The 27216-nt window shown below is 41.4% G+C and overlaps 1 protein-coding gene across 29 annotated transcripts in view; it reads right to left on the bottom strand.

The window, feature by feature from the left end:
- Nucleotides 1–27216, bottom strand: part of KCNMA1 (potassium calcium-activated channel subfamily M alpha 1) — a 915613-nt gene that overhangs the window by 69751 nt on the left and 818646 nt on the right. For 21 of the 29 annotated variants that reach the window (XM_004383187.1, XM_023737657.1, XM_012557510.2 and 18 more), the window contains one exon: nt 5351–5464. In XM_004383187.1, coding sequence (XP_004383244.1) covers nt 5351–5464 — 114 coding nt within the window. Of the gene's footprint in view, nt 1–4458; nt 4540–5350; nt 5465–27216 lie in introns of all 29 variants that reach the window. The other 8 variants (XM_023737654.1, XM_023737655.1, XM_004383183.1 and 5 more) reach the window with 1 other exon arrangement.

The following is a 27216-nucleotide window of genomic DNA, read 5'->3' as shown; positions in this document are numbered from 1 at the left end:
AAGAATTACCTCCAAAGACCATACCCAGACAGCTAAGCCCAAGAGAGACCAGGCTACTGGTTTAGAAACACCAAGGTCACTGAAAAAGAAACAAAAACATGGGAGAAGCTATAGGTGGGTCTTGGGGTTAGGTCAGTTGGACTCAATGGACGGCTCCTGTGTGATTCTATAATTCAGCTGCTGGGGCCTGGAGAGCAATGAGTTCAAACAGGCTCAGTCCATGGCAGACTGCAGAGGACCAGTAGATGGCGCTGTGTTAAGTCCTCTGGTACAGTTTTGGAATCATGACCGAAAAACACCCTGGAGCGTTTTTTGGTAGCCAAGTCCTTTGAGAGATGAGCATATTTCAACGATGAGTAGCCATGCTGGGACGGAAAGTTTAGCCACAGAGAACAGCAACTTATCCAGAGTCAAGAGCAATGGATTGGGACCACAGGAAGGCAAAAAGCAAGGAATTCACCCTCAGGCATGTCCTACAGCCTGCCCTGGTGACTGACCTTGCTAGAGCCTGGGGTCTGACAGGCTCTGCTTAAAACAAAGGAAAGCTAGGGTGGGGTGGATCCCTGGCTGTCTCTGGCTGCTTGCTCACAAAGACTTGCTCTTCCTTGAGTTGCATGGGGACACCCACATTCTCCCTTTCCCCTTCTAAACGGCTCAATTTTTTATGAGATCTGCTGAAGCAGTTGCAGCACTTGACACTATATTTCATTTCCACGGGACGATTCCTCAAGGACTCCTCTGGCACGCACACACATACTGATTAGTTGTGTCACTGAGACGTCTTTAACTTATTAAAAATTAAATGACAAATTAATTTCTATCCCCATCTTGGCTTCAGAAATGATCAGTTTTGCAGAGCAAGTAATGGTGGGGGGAGTATATGGAGGGGGAAGAGATGATTTCTGGAATAATCATTGTGCTTTGAGGAAAAGAACAGATGAGGTCTCCTTTCTCTGATTCCTTTCTAAATGTACCAGCAGCTAATTCTCTTTCCTAGAGTTACCGTTTTAATTTTTTTTTTCCCCGAAAGTAACTTCTTGGATAACTTTTAAGCACACTTTTGTTTGTTTACGGTATGAGGCAGAATAAATGATAATAGGATAAAGGGCTAGGCATGGAATTATTTTTAAATGACACCATCTTGTTTCCCAAGAGAAAGATTCTAATGGGGAAAATCTTTGCTCTATGCTTTCAAAGTAAATCACATCTGGGTTCCTATTGTCTCTGCAGCACTGAATTACAGACTACTAGATAGAGTACATGAGTGGTGCAAACATTTAATGCACTCGGCTGCTAACCTAAAGGTTGGGGATTCGCATTCACCCAGAGGAGCCTTGGAAAAAAGTCCTGGCAATCTATTTCTGAAAAATAAGCCACTGAAAACCCTCTGGAGCACAGTTCTACTCTGACACCCATGGGGTCACCATGAGTCATAATGGAGTCAATGGCAAGGGGTAACTGGGGGAGAATACAAAGTCTAGACTCTGACAACTGAGTTTTGAATCCAGGCTCTGTTGCCATCTCCCTTGGGCAAAGCACTTAATCATTTTACAGCTTAGTTTCTCTATCTGTAAGTGGGGAGAATAACAGCAGCTCTCTTATGAGCTTATCGGGAGACTTATATGAGATAGTGTCCAGTGACCTTGGCCCAGCATCTGGATCACACTATGCCCTTGATAAATGTTGGCTGCTATCACTGCTGTCCTCAGACATTAAATGTTCCGTCCACCCACTACAATGTGGAAACAGTCAGCTTCTCCCTGCCCCTCTCAAGAAGCATTTAAAATCTTGCTCAGGGATCCTATCGGGGTCAAGTATAAGGTTTTCCTCACCTCCCTCCATTTACCCACAGGCATAGACACTTTAGTCTTTCTGCCTTGTGAGTCAGAAAATGGAAACTTAGAGCAGTATGCAGAGGCAGGGAGTTTTAATTATTTGTAGTAGCAGTTGATGATGTATCCTCAACATCCTTCAGGAGCAAAGCTATTAACTAGACTTGTTACTAGACTTGGAGGGGAAGTGGCTCCAAGTACGGAGAGCTGACTCCAGGCTCACATTGAGCTAGGGATGTGGGTCATTGGAAAAGAACTCCAAGGCACTGGCCAGGGCTCAGTAAAAATCCTGTGTATTGTTCTAGGATACTCGGTCTCAGGGATGCACAACCAGTGTTCCCAAAATCCATTTCACAAAACAGTAATTAAGTGGGATGCTAAGAGGGGATAAAAAAGAGATATATGAATGCAAGATGTTAATAATAGGAGAAACAGTATGTAGGGGGAGAGGGTGTATATGGGAACTCTCTATACTTTCTGCACAATTTCTCTGTAAATCTAAAGCTGCTGTAAAAATAGTCTATCCAACAAAAAAAAAAAAAAGAACCGATAAAAAGAACTCATCTCCAAACATCTGTGATCAAATACAATTGGGAAACCAAAAAAAAAAACAAATTTGTTGCTGCTGAGTCGATTCGGACTCATAGCGACCTTATAGGACAGAGGAGAACTGCCCCATGGGGTTTCCAAGGAGTGGCTGGTGGATTCAAACTGCCGACCTTTTGATAAGCAGTCATAGCTGTTAACCACTGCATCACTAGGGTTAAATAACTTGAAACACATTTCTGTCTTGTGGAACTTCTAGGAGGGTTTAATATGCTAACACTGACTGGGCATCTCCAAGCAGGTGAAGACTGGAACATACTACACAGTTAAAAAAAACCTGTTTGACCCTGGTACCCTCTGTGGTTTTTTTAAAGGCATTTCCCCAGCCTGGTATAATGCAGAATACATCTCAGAACATGCTGGCAAATATTTGCAGAGAGGTGAAGTGGTCAGATGACATCAGTGGTAGCCAAGGTGGTACGACCACTAGAAAAATAGGGCTGAAGGCAGAAGCAAAGGGTGGTATGAACACAAGGAAGGAAGGTTCCCTGAGCACACAGAAGTAATCTGGTGAGGGACAAAGCCTTCAGGAGATTCAATTATACAGCATCTCCTGAATTCAATTATTTAGGAGATTCAAGATTAATTGAATACTTGAATTGTTGCCTCAGATTTAGAGTACAGCAGGCTTTTTTTTTTTTTTTTAAAGTCTTCCACTAATCACAAATCAAGATACCTTAGTCAGCAGCACAGACTCCAAATATATAGAAAAAGAAACTCCTGGCAGTGATGCCTTTGATATGCTGCTGTAGGTTGCTGCCATAGAGAAGTTTGGATGAATTTCCAATCAGAGGTCTAGACCACATGAGCTTCCTGGGTCTCTCACAGCTATAAAGTTCTGAAAAGAGCATCCCAGAAGCCTAGGCTTTTAGCCAGCTGCTCTAAACATGAAAAAGATACCTCTCCTACTGTTGGAAACAGAAAATAGTGTGATACTCCCTGACCTGAGTGAATTCTGCCCTGATAAATAGCTACACCTACAATAATGCACTGCTGAATGGTGGACAATTTATTCCTTCGTTCCAAGACCCTCACAGCAAGATTACTGTGTTAAAAGCCTGCTCTCTTATTTTGAAATATATTTTTGGGCCAAGAAAATGGAGTGTTCGTTTCATTTGTGAGTCATTTGAAGGCAGGTGCTGCCTACCTCTCTCCCTACCCCTCTGCCAAGCAGCACTTTTGCTGTCTCTATTTCGAAGATCAATCCCCAGTCCTGAGACCCACTGCTGATGGGCGCCTTTCGTGGAGTCATTAACCAAGTCATGGGGAATTGGGAAAGGGTCTGACAAATGCAGTCATCACTGGAGGCCTTTATCTTCCTGATGAGCCCACTTGGAATCTCCCAGAGATGGCTCGGAGCTGGAGCGAAGCGGTCAGAGTGCAAGGCTGGGCCTTGGTGGCCACTAACCTCATCCTCTGAACTGGTCCTGAAACCTGCCTTTAGTAAGAAAAGGCCCCCTAGGAGCTGGCTGCCTTTATGGCTTCAGAACCAGAGCTTCCGAGCAAGGGGCTAGTAGGGAAAAAAAGGCAAATAAAGTCAGAATAAAGGAAAATAAACAGCTGGAGGGAAGGCATGGTCTTAGGTTTCTTTATCTTAAAATTTTTATATTTTCCCTTTGACTTCCTCTGAGGGCTGTGAGGATGTGTCAGTCAAACTGACAGTGCGCTGGAAGAGGAATAGAAGGGGAGAAGGTGGGAGAGCAGGGGGACACGGGGAAAAAAAAAAAGGCCCAGGCCAAAGAAAATGAATTAAAGCAAAGATGCTTTGGAAACAACTGCCAGGTCAGATGGGTGTGATCAAAGGTTTACTGATGCTGTGTGGGGAAAAAAATCATTAAGAAAGGCCAGAACAAGACAGTCGATTCCAACCAGAGCCACAAATAAAACACATTCAAAGCAGTGCCATGAGGGTAGCCCTTCTATTGCAGCCGGTGAAATAAAAAAACAAGCTGATGATAGTTGGAAACACCAACAACAGAACAAAAGGAGATACTGATGTGAAGAAAACAGTGCTTCTTACCCAGTTCGGTTATCATTAGAATGTGCGTCCCACTGTTTTTTTCCTGATTGACTGATACCAAAGGCAACTTGCCCGGTTTAGCTAATTGGATACAGCATTTAAGGGTTGGGGAAAGGGAGTGGAGGAAAGTACAGAAAAAGAAAAAGAGTGAGGGAATAATAGAGGAAACATTCTCAAATAAAGGGACCCGGGACCATTTGTCATGGGGGGGAAAAGCCTGCTCTGAAGATACGCAAATTTACAAATGTTGGCAGGGAATGTTGTGGACATGTTAGTAGTTGGATCCTGTTGACCAAAGATCATGGCCCCCAAAGCCTCATCCTTTTTGTACCAGAGTGGCATTCACTGAAAATGAGCTCTGGCTGCAAAGTAATTCAACTAGTAGATTAAATGTACAGTTATTACACATTATAGTTATTACACATTAACCCAATGCATCTGCCCAGTTCTCGAAATGGGTTTGGCTTAGACCTGAGGCCATGTATATCAGCAGAGGATTCAGATCATAGGAGCTATCCAGACGGAATGCTCAAAAGATGTGCTTCCAGTGAAAATCCCCAGAAAGAATCCATGGCCTAGTCCTTTCCTCCCTTCCTTCCCCTTCCCTAACTCATGTCCCAATCTTAAATCCATCATGTTATGCTCCTTTGGAAACAGTGACCAGCATGAAGGAAACTGTCTATTCATTTCAGAGGAAAGATAGATCAGTTTTCCCTTTGGTAATCTGCCATGTTTCTACCTGTATCTTTCTCCTCACTCTCCCAAAACAAACCCCACTAGAGCCTTCTAAGCTGAAAGGGCTAGGAAACAGGTTGGCCTCCACATACTCTGCATAGTCTGGAAGAGAGGACAAAAATCACCCCCTCCCCACAGTGCCCACATCCACCCCTACCTAGTTCAGTGATGATGGGGATGTTGACCCCAGTCGTGATGGATGGCTGGTGTAACATCCCGTGCACTGGGCTGTTATCTGGAGAGGATCTGTCCATTCCTGGAGGTGTGAACCCTAGTAGGAAGGAAGAGAGGAGGGAAAAAAATCAGAAATGTGGAAAATTTGGAAATAATCAGGGTAGAGTGTACATACACAACCCAAGACATGCAGCTCATGTGTCATTACAGGTCAACAATCTGCACTACCAGGATAAACTCTGATGAGTTATGTTTTAGAAAGACAAAGTAGGAGACCATTATAAAAAATTCTAACTCACTTTGATAGTTCCCTAAAAATCCAGACTCTATACCAATTGTTTATCCTGCTCACAGGTTTTGGTTCTCCTCTCCTTCCAGGCACACAAGAGGATTGTACCTCTGCATCTTCTTGAAGTTAGATAGGCCCATGTGACGTAGGAAATGCTCTGGTTCATGAAAAGTGAACAGACGCAATGGGTACTATTTCTGGTACAAGTATTTAAATGTCTTGTGCTTGACTCGCCACCTCCTTCTTACCAGGCATGACAACTATGGAAATACAGGTTCCTGTGGAGATTGTTGGAACCCTGGTGTCATAGTGGTTAAGAGCTTGGCTGTTAACCAAAATGTTGGCAGTTCAAATCCACCAGCCACTCCTTGGAAACCCTATGGGGCAGTTCTACTCTGTCCCATAGGGTCGCTCTGAGTCAGAATCGACCCGATGGCAACAGTGATTTTTTTTTTTTAAATGGAGAGGAAGGGTGGACAGTGGCCCTAGACGGCTGACCAGACCCAAGAAGCATTCTGAGTGAGAAAAAAATAAACCTTTGTTGCTTTAAACCACTAAGATTTGGGGGAATTTTGTTACCACAGCATAATTAGCCTATCCTGACTGTTACCTTAAACCAAATGATTGTTTATCCTCTTGCCAGTGAGTGACTTAGGTCTGGATTTCTGACGCAATTCTGGCCAATGGATGTGAGAGGAAATCTGCTGGGGGGCTTTCAGGAAATGCTTCCTTGCTCTTAAAAAGAAAAATATAGGAAGAGATTTCCTTTTAATTCACTAGACATTGCTTTATATGCCTTTAGTACCTGGAACTGTGGCAGCCATTTTGCAACTAGGATGGGCACCAGCTGAGGACAAATTTAACTTAATGATATTGGCCGATATGAACTATAGAAAAAATTGTCCTCAGGTTCTTGAAGTAACCATCCCCGGGACCACCCTACTTCAGTAGACACATATATATGTTGTTGTTGGCTGTCACTGAATCCGCCTTAACTCATGGCGACCTCCTATGTTACAGGGTTTTCTTGGCTGTAATCTTAATGGAAGCAGATCACCAGGCCTTTTCTTCCACAGAGCCTTGTGGGGGGGGGTGGGTTCAAACTGCCAACTACCAACCACCAACTTTGGTTATCAGCCACTTGAGCCAGAAGTGTGTGTGTATGTACTTTCAATTAAGTCAAATTGAGAAGGAGTCTTCTTTACTTATAGCTGAAGTCATCCTTTCTGGTGGTGGACCCCTTGAACTCCCAGTGAGCCCAACACAGACCTCAGAAGGTAGGTGTGGACACAGGAAAATTGGGAAGCAACATACTTGGTTTCTTACTTCTGACAGTTTGAGCCTCTTTGTGTCTTAGGCCCACGTCCCAAGTGTCTATCGGGAGGAGCCTGACCCAACCACAACTTCATGTTTAGTGAGGGTTAAGAATCATCACAGTGAGGCTGACTGACTCCCTCTTTAAGAATGTGCATAGAGACATAAAACCAAAAATCAAACCCATTGCCATCAAGTTGATCCCAACTCATAGCGACCCTATAGGACAGAGTAGAACTGCCCCACAGAGTTTCCAAGGAGGGCCTGGTGGATTCGAACTGACAACCTTTTGGTTAGCAGCCATAGCTCTTAACTACTATGCCACCACGGTTTCCGCATAGAGCCACAGAATGTCTTTAAAAGCCTGAACTACGTACATCAAAAATTTTTTTACCACTTACATTCATTTGGTGAAAGTTAATTTCACCAAGTGAAGCATATGGCAAATGGCATCATCAGCTCAATGCTGGCTGCAAGGCCCCAGGTCCTCCCTCTGCCTCTGAGGACAGGCAGGCAGATGTCCACATTCACTTCGGTTTCTCTTCTTTATCCTTTGTGGATTGCTACACGGCTTTATCAATGAATTAGGGTCTTAGAGGTACAAAGTCACTTCAAAGTTTCCTAGGACAAAACTCCAAATAGATAATGTGACCAGATTCCTGACTCACTCTCTAGTAATGTGACAAGATTGGGTTGAATGTGGCATTTCGGCTGTGTGTGAAGCTTTATTGAGCAAGAATGAAATGCCAGGTGCTCAATAATTGCCCATTGTTTTGGAGGTACATAATGTATGAAATGCCAGAAAAATATGAAAGGGTTTTCTTATTTTCTGCTCTCCTGTGTATAAATTTCATACCATTGAGGGCCATACTTTCAGAAAGAAAAAGAGAAGTTTATTTAATAGTCTTGCCCTGACTGCATTTAATTTCATTTTTATATTAATGTACTGTGAACAGGGTAAGTCATTTTGAGTGACAGTGCAGTGTCCATCTTTCTAAACTTTGGAACGTATGTTTTTTCAGCCAACTACCTAACCAAGAACATGCATTTTAAATGCTAGATGTTTTCTTTCCTAGAATAGTGAAGGGGAAAACTAAACTGTTTTCATCAGAAGTTTCATTCAAAGGCATGAAAAACTGCAAGTGACAGCTGTGCAGATTCAGTGGATGTGACGTTTTTGAATTTCTTCAACTTGACAAGTAAACACCTTAAATCAGTAATGCTATATGCATAATACATGGCCTGTATTTTGACATCCATCATCAAATGCTGACTTGAGAAAATACGGGTTTATACGTCAAGGAATAGCACCCATAAAGCGGGGAGAAATGCAGGTCACTGGGTATTAGGAAAACTGTATTTCATTACAGAACCTGCAACAAGCCTTTTATTTTATCTTATTTAAAGATTCCATTTTCAGCTGTGAAAAGATTCAATTCCTTTGCATGAAACCTTCATTTAGAGATGACATGCTTGCCTCAGAGTCTTCTTTCATTTTGCTTTCATATTCCATTTTCCCCTCAGTCACCAGGCCTGGTTCCATTAGCATCTGCAGCTGACAAACTAAGGTGGGTGTCCAAAGACATCTCTCCAGTACAGTCCTTCTCTCCCCTACGCATGACCCCAAGGAGTGTGTTTCTGTTGGCTAGAAAACTTCAGCAATGATAATGCCTCTATTTATTTCACTACTTTTCTAGCCTCACATTTTTCAAAGCAAATGGCAAAGACTAAAGAAATAGATTTCATATCTTTTCTACACATAGTGTTGTGCTAAAGATTAATGGAATTTGTTAACATTGTTTTTTCCATATGGATCCTAATATGGAAAAATGTAGTCTGAAATGACAGGGTTGACCCAGATTTCCTAAATGACCTTGGAGAGAATAGAAACTCAGGCTCCTTCCATCTGATGCCATTTGATGGTATCTGCCCTATTCATCACAGTAGCAACTGATAAAGGGGCAGATCTAAACTGTGTCCTGGTCCCTGATGGTTTTGTCTCCCTCGCTCCCCCAATGTATCCAATCTTGCGGAAATGGCTACATCTTTGGTTGAACTTTAACTTTCTTTATGCATAATAACACTCCAGGTTTGCATGTGAAAGTCACTGGCCCATGGAATATACTCCAGGGATCCTAATCTACAGTCAGTGAATAGTGAAACTGGGAAATACGCGTTCCATTAGTTGAACTAACACTCAGTGCATTAGTTTTAGAAACAACCGCTAATAGTGCCAGAAAAGATGAACAAGAATGTCAATGTTAGAGAAATAGAATGAACATTTCTCCATCAGAAAAATATTCGAGTTTAATAAATCATCTAAATCATCTAAATCATCTCATCAGGATGGCCTCCTGTTTCTTTAGATGTCTCCTGATTCTCTCTGGGGGCAGTGCTAGTTCAGTGGTAGAATTCTTACTTTTCACGCAGGAGACCCAAGTTCAATTCCCTGCCAATGCACCTCCTGTGCAGGCACCGTGTGTTGCTATGATGCTGAACAGGTTTCAGCAGAGCTTCCAGATGAAGATGGACTAAGAAGGAAGGCCTGGCAGTCTACTTCTGAATATCAAGCAATGAAAACCCCAAGGGTCACAATGGTCTGATCTTCAACCAATCACCCAATCAAAAGAATGGCACAGGATCAGGCAGCATTTCCTTCTGTTGTGTATGGTCACTATGAATCATGGGCCAACTCAACAGCAGCTAATAACAACATTCTCTCTCCTGCTCATGGACATGGGGGTCAAGTTTGTGCTAAAACTGACTTCCAAGGACTACCTTATCTCCTTAAACTGAAGGATCCAAACCATTCTAATTCTCAGTGACAGATCTGACTGAGTTAATGTTATATTTTATTCATTTGGCAATAGGCACAAATGACTTGAAGCAATTGTCCCATGTCAAGGATTCTCACTACATTTACTACTAGGGGGCAGAAGAGCATTTTATTTCTTTGAGCTTCCCAGATTGTTACAAAATACCTACTACATAGAGAAGAAATAGAGTGGAATGGTTAAGAGTTTGGGTTCTGAAGTCTGATGGCTTGGGCTCAAATATTGGCTCATCTGCTTATTAGCATGTAACTGTTAGCACCATGTAAAATTTTTCCAAGCCTCTGTTTCTTCATCTATAAAACCCTGACTTACAACAGGGTTCCGTTCCAACTACGCTCTCCTAAGTTGGTTCAGATGTAAGTTGAATACTTCATATTTTTTAGTTTTCATTGTTGTTGCCTTCTATTTTAAATACAATCTTTATTTGACTTTGGGGGTTGTAAACAATACATTTAACACCATATGTAGTACATATTACTAAAGATAAAATGTACCTCCCAAAAAAATAAAACAGACGGTCCTAAGTGTGGTTCTTTGTAACTCAGGGAATACCTGTACATGCTACATAGGGCAGTAATGAGGATAAAAGGAAATAATGTATTCAAAACATTTAGTACAATTTGTACATTTAGTTCATGGCTGGCATGAAGAAGTAATCAAAAACGTTATCTAATGATGGTAATATTTTACTAGGTATGCACTAAATGTTTGTGGGTTTGTAGAGCATCCATCACCACTCCTTTCCATATGGGTAAAGAACTGAGGAAGCTTTTGGTAGATTTTGTTTGTTTGTTTCAGAATTTCCACTTAGAGAAAACCCTAATAAATTAATAAGAAGGCAATGAGCAGTGTGGACATATCTTGGTAGAAGTAATCATATCAGTCAGTGATAAAAACACAGCCCAAAATATCTAAAGAAAGGATTCTGTATATGCACATGGCTAGAATCTTCTTTAGCTACGCTGAAAAACTTGTGGCCAGAGTTTATCTAAGAAAGGTTCCTCTCCTTGTTACAGCAGCTTCAGAGTCTCTGGAACCTTCTGTTTTGTAGACCTAATTTCTCCATTTTTCTTACTTATTTGGGGGCACAATCTTTCCTCATTTGTTTCTCAGGCTCCTGAAATGGTTTTCACTACTCTCCAGATTCTTTTCCAGATTTAGTTTTCTTGACCACACATACCTCTGCTGGGTTCAGCTAAGCAAAATTAGCAGTAGCCAATACTCTATTCATGATACTGAGTTTCCCAGGGGCTGGCAGCACTGGGCCTCTGCCAATGAGATAACTGAAAGGTCAAGTGCCCTTTGGTTAAGTGTTGAGACAAGGACAGTTCAGTTAGGATGGGTTGGAATTAAAGAATTTAATGCAAACACTTGGCTTATTCCTGATAAGTACAAGGAGCAGAGACATAGGAATGTCAAAGAGATCATCAAGGTTTCATGTTTTATTAATTGTTTTGGATACCTACTGCCTCTATGCATGTATACACAGCATCCAAGAGGCACCATGCGGTTTGATTACAAGTGAACAAAGGCTATGGCTTGGACAAGATCTACCAGAGGGGATGGTTATAAGAGAAATTTGGTGTAATGTAAACATGACTGCATCAGAAAATAAGAAAGAATAAATGCCATGTTCCTTGAGGAACTCAAAGCAAAGGCAAGAATGTTCTAGATGTAGATAGACTGAGATAACTGAGATGAAGAGGAAAGATTTAAATAGAATCTCAGGGGAAAATTATAGTAAGAGCTAACACTTTATTGAGTGCTTACTAGACACTAAATTCTGTTCATGTAATGACGTCTTCAGAGTATGTGGGTGGTACAAATGGTTAAGTGCTCAATTACTAACTGAAAACTTGCTGGTTTGAATTCACCCAGAGGTGCCTTAGAAAAAGGGGCTGGCAATCTACTTTTGAAAGATCACAGCCTTGAAAACCCTATGGAACACAGTTCTACTCTGAAACACATGGGCTGGCAGTGAGTCAGAATCACAAGTAGGTAATGATTTCTTTAGTTCTCAAAACCATCCTACGTGGCATTGTTGTTGTTACATGCCTTCGAGTCAGTTCTGACTCATAGTGCCCCTATGTGCAACAGACTGAAAGACTGCCTGGTCCTGTGCCATCCTCACAATCGTTTCTATGTTTGAGTCCATTGTTGCAGCCACTGCGTCAATCCGTCTCATTGAGGGTCTTCCTCTTTTTTGTTGAGCTTCTGTTTTACCAAGCATGATGTCCTTCTCGAGGGACTGGTCCCTCCTGATAAAACGTCCCAAAGTATGTGAGACATAGTCTTGCCATCCTTGCTTCTAAGAAGCATTCTGGCTGTACTTCTTGCAAGATGGATTTGTTCAATCTTCTGGCAATCCATGGTATATTCAATATCCTTTCTCAACATCATAATTCAAAGGCATAAATTTTTCTTCTGTCTTCCTTATTCATTGTTCAGCTTTCCCATGGGTATGAGGTGATTAAACATACACCGCTTGGGTCAGATGCACCTTAGTCCTCAAAGTGACATTTTTGCTTTTTAACACTTTAAAGGGGTCTTTTGCAGCAGATTTGCCCAATGCAATATGTCGTTTGATTTCTTGACTGCTGCTTCCATGGCTGTTGATTGTGGATCCAAGTAAAGTGAAATCCTTGACAACTTTAATCTTTTTTTTTTTCTTCACTTATCATGATGTAGCTTTTTGGTCCAGTTGTGAGTATTTCTGTTTTCCTTAGGCTGAGGTATAATTCACAATGAAGGCAGCAGCATTTGGTCTTCATCAATAAGTGTGTCAAGTCCTCCTCACTTGATATCCCTTGTTTCACGGCCTCTTCTGAATCTGGCTTGAATTTCTGGCAGTTCCCTGTCGATGTACTGTTGTAACTGCTTTTGAATGATCTTCAGCAAAATTTTACCTGCGTGTGATACTAATGATATTGTTCAGTAATTTCCGAATTCTGTTGGAACACCTTTCTTTGGAATGGGCACAAATATGGATCTCTTCCAGTTGGTTGGCCTGATTTTTTGGCATAGATGAGTGAGCATTCCCAGTGCTGTATCCATTTGTTGAAACATCTCAGTTGATTTCTGTCCATTCCTGAAGCCTTGTTTTTCACCAATGCCTTCAGTGCTGCTTGAACTTCTTCCTTTAATACCAATGGTTCTTGATCATATACTGTCTTCTGAAATGGTAGAACTTCGAACAATTCTTTCTGGTACAGTGACTCTGTATATTACTTCCATCTTCTTTTGATGCTTCCTGTGTCATTCAATATTTTGCCCATAGAATCCTTCACCATCGCAACTTGAGGCTTGAATTTTTCCTTCAGTTCTTTCACCTTGAGAAATGGTTTTCTAACTCCAGGTCTTTGCACACATTTCACTGTAATATTTTACTTTGTCTTCTCGAGCCACCCTTTGAAATCTTCTATTCAGCTCTTTTACTTCATCATTTCTTCCATTTACTTTAGCTACTCTACATTCAACAGCAAGCTTCAGAGTCTCTTCTGATATTCACTTTGGTCTTTTCTTTCTAGCCTACCTTTTAATGACCTTTTGCTTTCCTCGTGTATGATGTCCTTGATGTCATTCCACAACTCTTCTAGTCTTCGGTCATTAGCGTTCAACGGTTCAAATCTATTCTTGAGATGGTCTCTAAATTCAGGTGGGATATACTCAAGGTCATACTTTGGCTCTTGTGGACTTGTTCTAATTTTCTTCAGTTTCACTTGAACTTGCATATGAACAACTGATGGTCTGTTCCACAGTCGGCCCCTGGCCTTGTTCTGACTGATGATAGAGAGCTTCTCCATCTTCTCTTTCACAGATGTAGTTGATTTGATTCCTATGTATTCCATTCATTGAGGTCCACGCATATAGTCATTGTTTATGTTGTCGGAAAAAGCCAGTGAACAGGTCGCTGGTCTTGCATAATTCTATCACGTGATCTCCGGTGCCATTTATTTCACCAAGGCCATATTTTCCAAGTACTAATCCTTCTTCTTCATTTCCAACTTTCACATTCCAAACACCAGTAATTACTAATGTATCTTGATTGCATGTTTGATCAATTTCAGACTTTAGAAGTTGGTAAAAATCTTCACTTTCTTCATCTTTGGCATTGGTGGTTGGTGTGTAAATTTGAATAATAGTCGAATCCTTGTAGGCATTTGGATATTATCCTATCACTGACAGCATTGTACTTTAGTAGAGATCTTGAAATATTCTTTTTGACAACGGATGGGATGCTGTTCCTTTTCAATATGTCATTCCTGGCACAGCAGACCATATGATTGTCTGATTCAAAATGGTCAATACCAGTCCAATACCAGGCCAATACCACCACTCGTCTGTCAGTTTGTTATACTGTGGTGACTTGCATGTTGCTATGATGCTGGAAGCTATGCCACCAGTATTTCAAATTCCAGCAGGGTCACCATAGTGGACAGATTTCAGTGGTGCTTCCAGACTAAGACAGACTAGGAAGAAGGACCTGGAGATCTACTTCTAAAAAAAATTGGCCAGTGAAAGCCTTAAGAATAGCAGTGGAACGCTGTCGGATATAGTGCCAAAACATGAGCCCCTCAGGTTGGAAGGCACTCAAAATATGACTGGGGAGGAGGTGCTGACCTTAATGCTGTGGATGGAGTCAAGCTTTTGGGACCTTCATTTGCTGATGTGGTACGACTCAAAATGAGAAGAAACAGCTGCAAACATCATTAATAATAGGAACATGGAATGTTCGAAGTATGAATCTAGGAATACTGGAAGTTGTCAAAAATGAAATGGAATGCTTGAAGATAGATATCCTAGGCATTAGTGAGCTGAAATGGGCCATGGTGCAGTGGTTAAGAGCTTGCCTGCTAACCAAATGGTTGGCAGTTAGAATCCACCAGCCACTCCTTGGAAACCCTATGGGGCAATTCTACTCTGTCTTATACGGTCGCTAGGAGTCGGAATTGACTCTATGGCAACAGGTTTTGTGGTTTTTTTTTTTTGTATGTAGATACCACTATTTTACAGATGGGGAAACTGAGGCACAGTGAAGTTAAGCAATGTGTCCAAGGGCAAGCATCTAGGAATTAGCAGATCTCAGATTTGAACCCAGGCAAAATGGCTCCTGAGTTTCCTCTAAACCACTGTACCATATTGCTTCTTATTATCTACCAGACCTGTGCTAAGGATCTTCACCTGGGTCACCACATTTATTCTTCATAACAACCCTGTGAGTTTCTGTTAAACCAAACCTGTTGCCGTTAGCTCGCTTCTAACTCATAGTGACCCTGTAGGACACAGCAGAACTGCCCCATAGGGTTTCCAAGGCTGTAATCTTTACAGAAGCAAACTGTTACATCTTTCTCCTGCAGAGCAGCTGGTAGGTTCAAACCGCCGACCTTTCAGTTAGCAGCTGAGCTCTTAAACACTGCACCACCAGGGCTCCATTCTCCTGTGAGTTTAGGGACTGTTACTATTTCCATTTTGTAGATGAGGAAAATAAATTTCAGAGCAGTCAACTAACTAGCTCAAGCATATCCAGTGGGCAAGTGGGGGCTACCGCCTGGCAGTCTGATTTCAGAAGAACCACACAGCAGGTGGCCTCCCATACATGTGCAATGGTCTCGCCTTCTCATGTACCAGCTCTGGCAGGTGAGTCTGTGGCTGAGCCAGGCTTACTCTTTTATCGTTTTCACTTTTAAACAATAGCAGATAACAACTGGGACTCATTGTAGTTATGCTTAACTTGCTTTGGTATGGCGGCATGCACAACTCAGTATATATAATAAATGCTTTATTACAGTGCTTTTCCATGGGGAAAACACAAAGTACTTTCTAAATCTTCCCTAGTTAAATCCCCAAGCCTTTCTGGGGAGAGAGGGAGATGGAAATTCTTATCAATCACCTCCCCTAGACTAGATGGAGAAATAAGGTAAGTGCCTCCACCTTCCCCCAATAGATTTAACATAAAGGAATTGGTTCAAATGGTGGGCCAAATTATCTTTTATTGTGTGCATACAGATGATGGTTAGAAATCCATATGCTGTGTTAAACTAGGAAATAAATTAGGCCGAGTCATCTAGGTTTGCTGAGACAGGTATTCAATATGAAGTTGTAAAAGGGAAAGATCACCGTTAAAAATGATCTATAAAGACATGTTAAAATCAAGAGAAACATCTCATATTACATCATCTAGGGGATGAATTAAATTTCCCGTTAATGTCGGCGGGGGGGGGAGGGGGGAAAAACCCTAGAGCCAAATGTCAGAGGAAGTGAAGATCAATAAAAATATTTTGATAAGTAAATGCAACAATGCTATTTAACACATGATTGGCAACTGCTGAAACATAAATTATCCAAATTTCCCATTGCTGCTTATGGGAAAATTATGCAGATTAGAACTTGATTAGGCTTATATCATGAGACTCAATTTGGACTTTTAATCTATTAAGCTCCAATAAATGAGGCATCTGAATAGCTCCCTTGAGCAACTACAGTAATAGCCACAGCAGTCATTTCTGTAGGATGTATTCCAGCAAATTCTTCAGCAGCTGAAGTAAAGAAAATTCCATGTATAGAAGCACAATTGCTTTTTTAACTTGTAGGGGGAAGAAATCCACAAGCACAGGGTTGATTTGGAAAATACATTTTTGGAAAAGACTGCTAGAGAAATCTGGCCAAGGGAAAAACCTCAGTTTAACCTTGTAATATTCTCTTCACAGTGATTTTCAGTGGCTTCCCACAAAGTTGGAGTCCTGGAGTCAGGCAGCTGACTAGTGTCTGCTCAATAAAAAAAATGATTATTTACCAAGGTGGCAGCTTCTCTTGACACTGCCCAAGAGCTATTCTAATTGGCCACTTTCTACTTAGGAACCCGAGGTGACTGTAGGTGCCCCCCGAGTGCTGGAGGTCAATGTTGGGAGAGGAGGAAGGGAGCAACTCCCTGCCAGTCTTGGCTATGTGGTTATCTGACTTATGCCAAATAACCCCTGTACTTGGCAGAGAAGCTGGAGTTGATAACTGTCCCCTGCCCAGAGCCTAGAGAGAGGGTGGACACCTTAGAGACAATTCTGCAAATCCTAAACCACATTGTTGTGTCTCATTTGCCTCTTTACCAATCACTCTATAGTTAAAGATGCAAAACCAAAACAAAAAAAACCACACTGTTGCTTTTGAGTCAATTCTGACTCATAGCAACCCTAAAGGACAGAGAAGAACTGCCCCGCAGAGTTTCCAAGAAGCATCTGGTGGATTTGAACTGCTGACCTTTTGGTTAGCAGCCGTAGCATTTAACCACTGCAACAGCAGGGTTTCCAAAGATGCAAAAGCTCTGGAAATTTTCTAATCAATTCCTCCATTTTAGACATGAAGAAACTGAGGCCCACAGAGGAGAAGTTATCTAAGGCCTTGGAGTCGGTTAATGGCAGAGTCAGTATAGTTGATATCTGTAGTTTTCAGTTCCCCGTCAAATCCTTCTCCACATGAGGAACCTATTCCACAGTGCTTGGTGGGGGCACCAATCTGATCCCAACCCTCACCACAGGAATGATATGTGACAGCAGGCAGTCTGTCCTCCATCACCTTGATTCAAAGATGGGCCTGTCCTCCAAGCTGGGCCAAACCATAATCTCCAAAGGACTTTTTCTAAAAGATGTTAAATATGCTGTGGTTGTGAAGCGAGAAGGATATAAGTATGGGGTTGTTGTTGTTAGCTGCTGTCGTGTTGGTCCGCAACTCATGGCAACCCCATGCACAAAAGAACCAATTGTCTTGCCCTATCTCCATGACTGGCTGTATATCAGACTGTTCTGATTCATAGGGTTTTCACTGGCTCATTTTTGGAAGTAAATTGCCAGGCCTTTCTTCCTAGTTTGTCTTTGTGGAAATTGTTCAGCATCATAGCAGCACATAAGCCTCCACTGACCGTGAGTATTGTCTGTGAGTTCTGTGTGGCCATTACAATGAATTACTGAATCCAGCAGAGAAGTAGAGAGTGCTGTGGGAGGGACAGTTGGTGTCAGAATTGGTAAAAAGGTTGGCCAGAGAAGGTATGTCTGACCTCCGCCTCATAGGTAGGAATCAGCCTTGGGTGGCTGATGCTGTTGATCTTGATTCTCCTCCACCCTGTGAAGTTAAGTCAAACAGTGCCTCAGCCACACCATTTTTACAATTGGTAAAACTGTCTCAGAGAACAGGATTATTTTCAAGCCTTGAGAGCTAATGTAAACTGTTCTGCTGGGGTTTGAACTTGCTTGGTGTCCATTATTCCTTCTTTCCCTCCAGTTTCTCCCACTTGTAATGGAAATGTCTACCTTGTGCCTATTTCACCATTGTACTTTGTAAGTGGATAACTTTTATTCTAGATTTCACAGGTTCACAGATGAAGAATTTTGTCCCAGGATAGAATTTGGACTTGGAGTTGATTTAAGACTTTTGAGATGATACAATGAGGTGAAAGTGTTATGCATGTAGCAAGGACATGAATTTTTGGGGGCCAAAGGTTGTAATATCGTGGATTGAACTACGTCCCCCTCAAATATGTGTCAGCTTGGCTGGGCCATGATTCTCAGTGGTTTGGCAGTTATGTAATGATGTAATCATCCCCCATGATGTGATCAACAAATCAGTTGTAAGGGGATAAAGGTGGGATGTCACACCCTTATTCAGGTCACAGCCCTGATCTGATGTAAGAGGAGTTTCCCTGCGGTGTGGCCTGCATCATTTTATTTTACAGGAGATAAGAGGATAGAGAAGTGAACATAAAGAAAGGGACCTACTACCAGCAAGAAGGAAGAGCCAGGAACAGAGCATGTCCTTTGGACCCAGGGTTCCTGTGCTGAGAACCTCCTAGACCCAGGGGAAGACTGATGCCAAGACATATGGAGATTTCCAAGGAAAACTGGGCCCACAGATGTTGAAAGGAGACAAGGACCTTCCCCCAGAGTCAGCAGAGAGAGAAAGCCTTCCCTTAGGGCTGACACCCTGAATTCAGACTTCTAGCCTCCTAAACCGTGAGAGAATAAATTTCTGTTTGTTAAAGCCATCTACCTGTGGTATGTCTGTTACATCAGCACTAGATAACTAAGACAGAATTTGGTGGTGGCTGCATATGAAGGGAATGAAACTCAGGTCTCCTGCATGGAGGGCAAGAATTCCTATTGGTGACCATTTAGCCCACCATGAGGTGAGTGAAACGGAAAATTAATGCAAGACGTGAAGAGAATGAGACAGAGCTATGACATCATTCAATGTTCCTAAAGTCAGAGGCACCCCTGTTATATGAGTCATTAAATTCCCTTTTTATTTAAGCTTTTTTGAATTTGATTTATGTCACTTGCAACTAAAACAGCCCAACTAATACAGCAACTAAGAAAATTCTATTTTTTCCTTGGTGAAATGTTTTACAATCATCTGATTTTCTTCTATAAACACATGGCTGATTGCATCTTCATTCAAGGTTTCCTGCTTATTTCCACTGACCAGGGACAAGACTTGGGTTAATACCTCCCCACGCCCATTTTTTTCTATTTACAATAGGTAACATTGACATTAAAAAATATATATATTACTGTTGTTCTTGTTGAGAATATACACAGCAGAACATACACCAATTCAACATTTTCCACCTGTACAGTTCAATGACATTGATTACATTCTTTGAATTGTACAACCATCCTCACCCTCTTTTTCCAAGTTGTTCCTCCTCCATTAACATAAATTCACTGCCCCCTAAGTTTCATATCTAATATTTCGAGTTGCTGTTGTCAATTTGATCCCATATAAATAGATCTTAAAAGAGCACAATGCTTATGGCAGGCATTCTTTACTAGTTAAGCTAAACATTTGCTTGGTTTTAGGAAGGCTTCAGGGGTTATCTTTGGTTTACAGTTTAAAGATTATCTCAGGGCAATAGTTTCAGGGGTACATCCATCCTCCATGGCTCCAGAATGTCTAGATTCCATGAAAATTTGAATTTCTGTTCTGTATCTTTCCCCCTTTGATCAGGATTCGTTTATAGAATCTTTGATCAAAATGTTCAGTAATGGTAGCCAGCCAGACACCATCCAGTTCTTCTGGGCTCATGGCAAAGGAGGTAGTTGTTCATGGAGGCAATTAGCCACACATTCCATTTTCTCCTCCTATTCCTGAGTCTCCTTCTTCCTCTGTTGCTCCAGGTGAATACAGACAGGTTATTGTACTGTGGATGGCCACTGGGAAGCCCTTAAGACCACAGGCACTACACAATGAACTAGGAGGTAGAACAGAAGCATTAAACACAATATTAGGCCAATTAACTGGGATGTCCTACCAAACCATGACCCTAAACCTCCAAACCAAGGAATCAAATCCCATGAGGTGTTTGGTTGTATACAAGCAGCCTCAGTAGCTACTCTTTTTAATGGCACTTTTTTTCTAGAGACTATATTTGATTATTGCCTTGTGAAGCTCGTTCCACCCCTTGCATAAAATGCTTCATCCTTACTAGAATTTGTGTTTTGGATCTGAATCAAACCAAACCAAACCAAGCAAACAAAATCTCTCTATGGATATTTGCCTATTAAGCTTCTTAAGATATATTCAGCACTTAGATGTCTCATATACACGAAACAAATATATTTGCAAGAGTCGTCTCTCTAAGCAGACAGAGTCTCTTTCCATAAAGAGTTTACTACCTAATATGTCTCTCGGAGGTGGGGGTGGGGGTTATTGTAGATGCTTTAGTTTTAGAAAGTACTTTTCAACAACAAAAAAGGAAGGAAGAAAGGAAACTTGTTACAACTGACACACGACCAAAACCACAGATTTGGAAAGAAGCCTAATATTCACCTGGTCTAATATCTTCATTTTCCCAAGAGCTCATGGTAGCACAGTGAATTCTCCACAACATCTCAATTGCCTTTTAAAACTAGTTAAATCAGTTGCTGTCAATCTGATTCTGACCCATGGTGACCCCATGTGTGTCACAGTAGAACTGTGCTCCATAGGGTTTTCAATGTTGTTTTTTTGGAAGTAGATCACCGAGCCTTTTTTCAGAGGTGCCTCGAGGAAGACTCAAGCCATCAACTTTTTTTGTTAGCAGCTGCATGTGACTTGCTTTCTACCCCCTCCTAATTCATCTTATAACTTAAAAATAAGACATACCCACTTCGGTGATATGCATCAAATGACTTATAATTTTACACACTCTTTGGCCTAAGCAAGTTCACTTCTAAAAATAAGTGTATAGCCATAGTTTCTTTAGATCAAAGATTAGGCTACAAAGTTCTTCATTCATAGTTATTAATAACAATGTTAAATTAAAAATAAAATGAATGTCTAATTTTAGGAAATTGATTATGTTAAATATACCCTTATTAAAAATAATGCAGAAAAATATTTAATGACATGGAAAAATGGCCTTGATAAAACATTTGTGGAAAAACAGGTTACAAACTAGTATGTACAATCCATTTTTGAGGGGTAAAGTATTTATATCTACAGAAACAAGCCTAATAGATCAACTTTCTTATGTCTGAGTGGTAAAATTATACGTAATACATATTTTCTTTTTGCTAATATGTAGTTGCTAAATTTTCTAAAATGAACAGACATTACTTGTGTGATGACGTAAAAAAATAATGCGTGATCTCTATGGGCCAAGAGAAATTGGTGAATATTGTGGATGGACACACCTTGTTAGAGTTATAAGGATCCTAAAGACTAATTTGAGTATCCCCTTGATTTGGCAAATGGGGAAACAGGAACTGACCAGTACAAGGTTACAGAGTAAACTGGCTTTAGAAGATAGTGCCAATGAGAATTTTCATGGTTCCCAGTTCTGTTATTTTCCCTCACATCATTTTATAAGAGCCACTCATAATCTGATAAAGAAGGCTGCTAAGTGCTTGTTGTTGTTAACTGTTGATGTTGTTAGCTGCCATTGAATTGGCCCCTGACTCACGGTGATGCTAAGCCCAACAGGATTGGAATGGTATCATTCATAGGGTTTTCACTGGTTGATTTTTGGAAGTAGATCACCAGGCCTTTCTTCCTACTCTGTCTTAGCCTGGGAGCTCCGCTGAAACCTATTCAGCATCAAAACAACACACAAGCCTCCACTGATAGAAGAGTGGTGGCTGAGCATGAAGTGCATTGGCTGGGAATTGAACCTCCGTCTCTCACATGGAAAGCAAAAACTCTACCACTGAACCACCACTGCCCTCACTGCTAAGTGCTTACATGCTTGTAAAAAGCTCATGAAAACCCACAAGGCTCTGTGCACCTAGAAAAGCAGTGTCTTAGGCTGGGTTCTCTAGAGAAGCAAAACCAGTGAAGCATATATATATATATATATATAGAGAGAGAGAGAGAGAGAGAGAGATTTATCTCAAGGAAATGGTTCATGCAGTTGTAGAGGGTGGAAAGTCCCAAGTCCAGGGGTCAGGCATTAGGCGTCAGGTTGGAGGCTTCTCCTGACTTACGTAGCTGCAGGGGCTGAAGAACCCAAGACTGGCAGGTCAGACGGCAAACCACTGGCTCACAGGCTGTGGAGGCTAACTAATCCCAAGATTGGCAGGCAATATGACAGGCCACTAGCTCAAGTCCCAAAAAGCAGAGGTCAGGTAATGACAAGCCAGATGCAGGATCCCGAGTAAGCAAGTAAGCTTTGCCAGAACATCCATGTATATATATTGGATGCAGGCCACACCCCAGAGGAAACACCCCTTACAACTGATTGGCTGATTACATCAGATCACAACATGGAAGATGACTACATCATTACATAACTGCCAAATTACATCATTACATAACTGACAAACTATATCATTACACAACTACCAAACTACATCATTACATAACTGCCAAACCTCTGAGAATCATGGCCCAGCCAACTTGATACATAACCTTAACCATCACAAGTTGTCAGTCCTGGTTTCCAACAAGGTTTCCATTCCTGCTTCTACCAAGCCTTGAAGTTTCAGAAATGCTGTCCCTTCTCTACTCCCCCAGTCCAACTCCCATCCCTCCTTCATCTCCAGGAAGCCTGCCTTCACTAATATCTCTCCCCCTACTGAGTTATTTCCTAAAGACTTCATCCCCTGCAAAGTTTTCATTCCCTTTATTCACTATTTTACCAGTTGCCACTGAGTCAACCCTGACTCATGGTGACCCCATGTGTGTCAGAGTGGTTGAGTTTTTAGAAGTAGATTGCCAGGCCTTTCTTTGGAGGTACCTCTGGGTGGACTCTAACCTCCAACCTTTTGGTTAGCAGCAGAGCACTTTAACCATTTGCACCACCCAGGGACTCCATTCATTATTTTAAACTGTACTAATTATTCTCTGGGTTTAAATGCATTTTAGCAATCTTCACTTTTCTCTTTTTTATCTTCATACCCACTGTATTATCCATTTCAATGGAGCAGGTATTATGATAGCTTTTTCTTTATTGTTATTAGTTCTTAATTCCTGCTCTGGGACCCTTCCTCTTTGCTGTCATCACAAGGGGACAAATTCTGTTTTGAAACTAATATGGGATCTTCTCTTTCATGCTGGATCGCATTTCCAGTAAATTAGAGGCGTACTATGCCAAGGAAAAGGCAGACATATACATTGCAAGACAGCGATATGAAGTGGATACTATAAAACACACAAAACCCCCCTCATGCTGCCAAGACTGTATACCATTTTGTTTCCATCACATCAATTTTTTTCTCCCCCCTTTTGTGAGCATTAATCAAAGAAACACAAAGAGCTCATTAAAGTGATAGATTGACTGAAAATGTAACCACCTTTACATTATAAACAGTTTCTTTAAGCTCTCGGGGCTACAGGTTTTGTTTTCTAGCATTTGTCATGTAGTTCAAATGTCTTTTTACATTTAAAACACCAGATGCCAAGTGGCCCCAGTTGTTTGGTTGACTATAAACCAATGGCCAGTGTAGCAAAAACCAGAGCTATGAAATCACAAGCAAACTCAACATTCATATCTTCAGCACACAGAAAATTAAGGAGCTGTAAAAGATGGATTTGCCAAGTGATTCCAGGCATTGCCAGGCAATTCAGCAAAAGCAGACTCCCATCACCTACAGTATTCAGCCAGCTGTCTCTGAAAAGTTATAGAGACAGGACGCCTGGCCTATATATTGGCCAAGGTTCCAAACATTTGATAGCCCTGTAAAAGAAAGCACTTTAATTTTTTTAAAAAAGTTTTAAAGGCCTTCCTGCATGTATGTTTATGCTGGCAGATGAATATGTAACAGGGACTTAAATCTTGGAGCATTCACACACACACACACATACACACACACACACACACAAATCTTTAAATGAGGAGTTGATCAGTGCTATTTTGATTTTGAGCAACTATGTTTACAGCATGATCAATATCCTTTGAAACAACCTGATATGATCCAGAACATCATGCTTAAGAACTTGAACTCTGGAGTCAGACTGAGTTTGAATCCTGCCTCTTTAAGTTCCTAGCTTTGTAATCTGGGGCAATTTATTTAACCTCTGTGCCTCAATTTTCTCGTCTGTAAAATGGGAAAGAGAGTGGAATGTTATGAAGATTAAATGAATTAATAATAATACAGATAAACTGCTCACAATAGTGCTTGGCACAGAGTCAGCACTTTGTAAATATTAAATTAGTATTATTATTGTATCAAAAATAGGCTGGTAGAGCTAAGAGAGAACTGGACAGAGAATCAAAAGATGTGGGTTTCCATCACAGGTTACCCCAACTATCTGTGAGAACTTGTAGGGACTCAGTGGTCTTATACAAACTTGGTTTCCCATGTGTGAAATGAGAGGGACAAGGTCATGCCCCAAATCCCTTCTGGCTCTTGAAAACCTATAGTCCTAATTCTGGGGCATATACATAATACTGGAACCATGATAACTCTGGGTTTAATCCCTCAATATCCAGGAATGACTACAGAGTGCCAAGTCCAAGAGGTTGATTTTTAAGGAAGCAGAAGACACATGCCCTCTCTTCCCATATCCTGTCACACAGTTTGCATCAAGAAACACAAGATACACACATACAAGAGACACCCACTAGATACACATTTTATCATTGCAACCATGTAGCTTGGCAGCTTGCACATCAACAGGTATAGGCATGACATCATATCCTCTCTCAGGAGTAACCCATAAGGCATGATCCTCCCTCCTGCAGCCCTGCAACCACTTTACTCCCTAACAGATAATTGGGGTTTACTTCCTGCTGTGTGATGGTAGTCATAGCAACCACTCTAGTCCTCAGTTTCTTCATCTATAAAATGAGGATGACTCTAAGGCCCCTTTTAGCTCTGAAGTTTATGTCTCTTTCATGACTACAAGTTCTAAAAGTATACTCATTGAGAATAAATGAGAAAGGGGAAGCAAGAGAGTGTCTTTTCAGAGGACCTCAAAAGCTCTCCTGTAGGTTCTGCCTTTCAACCTAGTTTTATACCTTTGTCAGAGAATGAAAATTCAGCGCCTGAGCCAATGAGAAGGATGTTCTTTCTCCAAAGTTGCTATAATGGCTGAAAATGTCATAAATAACCATTTATTAAACAAACAGTGCAGGCTAAAGGAAGAAAAACCGCCACAATTAGGCCCCTGAGGCTGGCAGGCACAGTATATAACTGTGGGACTCTCTCATAATCCTGGCAATATGTTATCAATCATTCCATTTTCTTGAAGTTATCTTCATAATCAAGATGCTATCCTAGCCATTGTGGGCTTTAGAACTATTTTTAATTTTAATTTAAGGAGCAATTAAAGAAAGACAATGGATACACAGGATAATAAAGTAAGTGATTAGCAGCATGCAAATGACAGAGGCTTAATGGTAATATGGTTCTAATCTCCAAAGGGCTTGTTGAGAGAAAGCCCTTTCTATATATGGTTGTTCAGCTAATGTGTCTCAACCCACAATTACAACATTGCTGACACCATTAACCAGTGAAACAACATCACTTTGTGAAATCCTTGTTGTCTCATTAAAATGGAAAGGGTCAGGTAATTTACCAGCGTTGTATGTCTAGTTTTGTTGTTGGTAATTAGCAAACATTACCCAGCATGGACTCCTGCTGGGAGCTCAAGAAACTCTGTGAAATATTAAAGAGGAAAGTCTTTATATTTCACTGGAAAATTAAGAAGAGGTTCAGTAATATTCTCCCTGTCAACCTTGCATTTAGGAAAAGAAAAAAGCAACATGGAACTCTTCAATTTAGGGAGAAATATTCAGGATGCATTGGGAAGCTGTTATCCAAATCAAGGTGAATCACAACTGTATACTGGCAAAGGGGGCTGGAGTGAGGGGGACAGGGTCATTGCAAACTACATCTTTATAGTTCTTACCCCAGTTTTTAAAATTAATTCCCTTTAAATAGAGGCAAGGGGCTATAAAAAGTTTTCTCTTTGGAACAGTTGTCTGAGTTAAATAAGCACCAGAATTGTTTATTCAAAACAGTATTTATGGAGGAGGTGAAGCAAAATGGCAAAGTGAGTGGATGCTCCCATTTACTCCCCCAGCAACTAACCCACTGAACAACAAATAAAAACAAGCACAGACTGAGATCTCAGAACTCCATACAGTAACTGAGGTGTTAGAGAGTCAGAGTAAATTCAGAAACAGGAGAGAGAGGAGCAGGGATGGCACAGAAGCTGGGAGAACCTAACCACTAACACTGTGAGCACTCACTCATCACAGCCATTATGGGACAGGGCTGGGCAACACCCCAAACAGGGAACACAGAAAGGCAGCTAATATGAGGAAACTGTAGCCTAGTTTTTTAAGGTGGTGCAGATTTTGGCCATGGGAATTAACAGCCTATGCAATCTGGAGGTGGGGGAAGGGAAACCATTACACTTCAAGAGAGTGCTGTTGAGTCTAAGGCCCAAGATGGACAGGCACTAGGACCGGGAGGAACCCAAGGGCAGCAGGTTGAGGACAATATTTCAGTCAGATAGCAACACAGAGGAAAAATGGCTAGCTCCCTGTGCCAACAGTGGGACACTGTAGGAGAGTATGTGAAGGGGCACTCATGAGGGAAAGACACAGGGAGCCCCGTGACCTTCACCTCAGGAAAGTCCATTTATGTCAGAGTCTGAGACCAGATAATCCCCCTTTCGCACACATGCATATTGAATTTCAGAGATAAACTACCCAGAATTGAATCAGCACTGAAAAAAACCTAAGGATAAGAGTGTCCTCTAGTGGTTCTCAGGAGAAGATACCAAGCCCACTGCCATTGGGTAAATTCTGACTTGTAGCAACCCTATGGGGCAGAGTGTAGCTGCCTCATGGGGTTACCAGGGCTGCCACATCTTTCTTCTGGCCCAGCCTTTCAGTTGGCAGCTGGGCACTAGGCCACTGTGCCACCAGGGCACCCAATCAGAAAATTTCCCCATAGAAACCAGAATGCAAAATTTTAAGTAAAAAAAAAAAAAAAAAAA

This window comes from Trichechus manatus, unplaced genomic scaffold (assembly GCF_000243295.1).
Source record: "Trichechus manatus latirostris isolate Lorelei unplaced genomic scaffold, TriManLat1.0 scaffold00106, whole genome shotgun sequence".
In the NCBI taxonomy this organism is placed as follows: domain Eukaryota; kingdom Metazoa; phylum Chordata; class Mammalia; order Sirenia; family Trichechidae; genus Trichechus; species Trichechus manatus.
The sequence above is the reverse complement of the archived record's forward strand: the minus strand, read 5'-3'. Positions and strand labels throughout refer to the sequence as shown.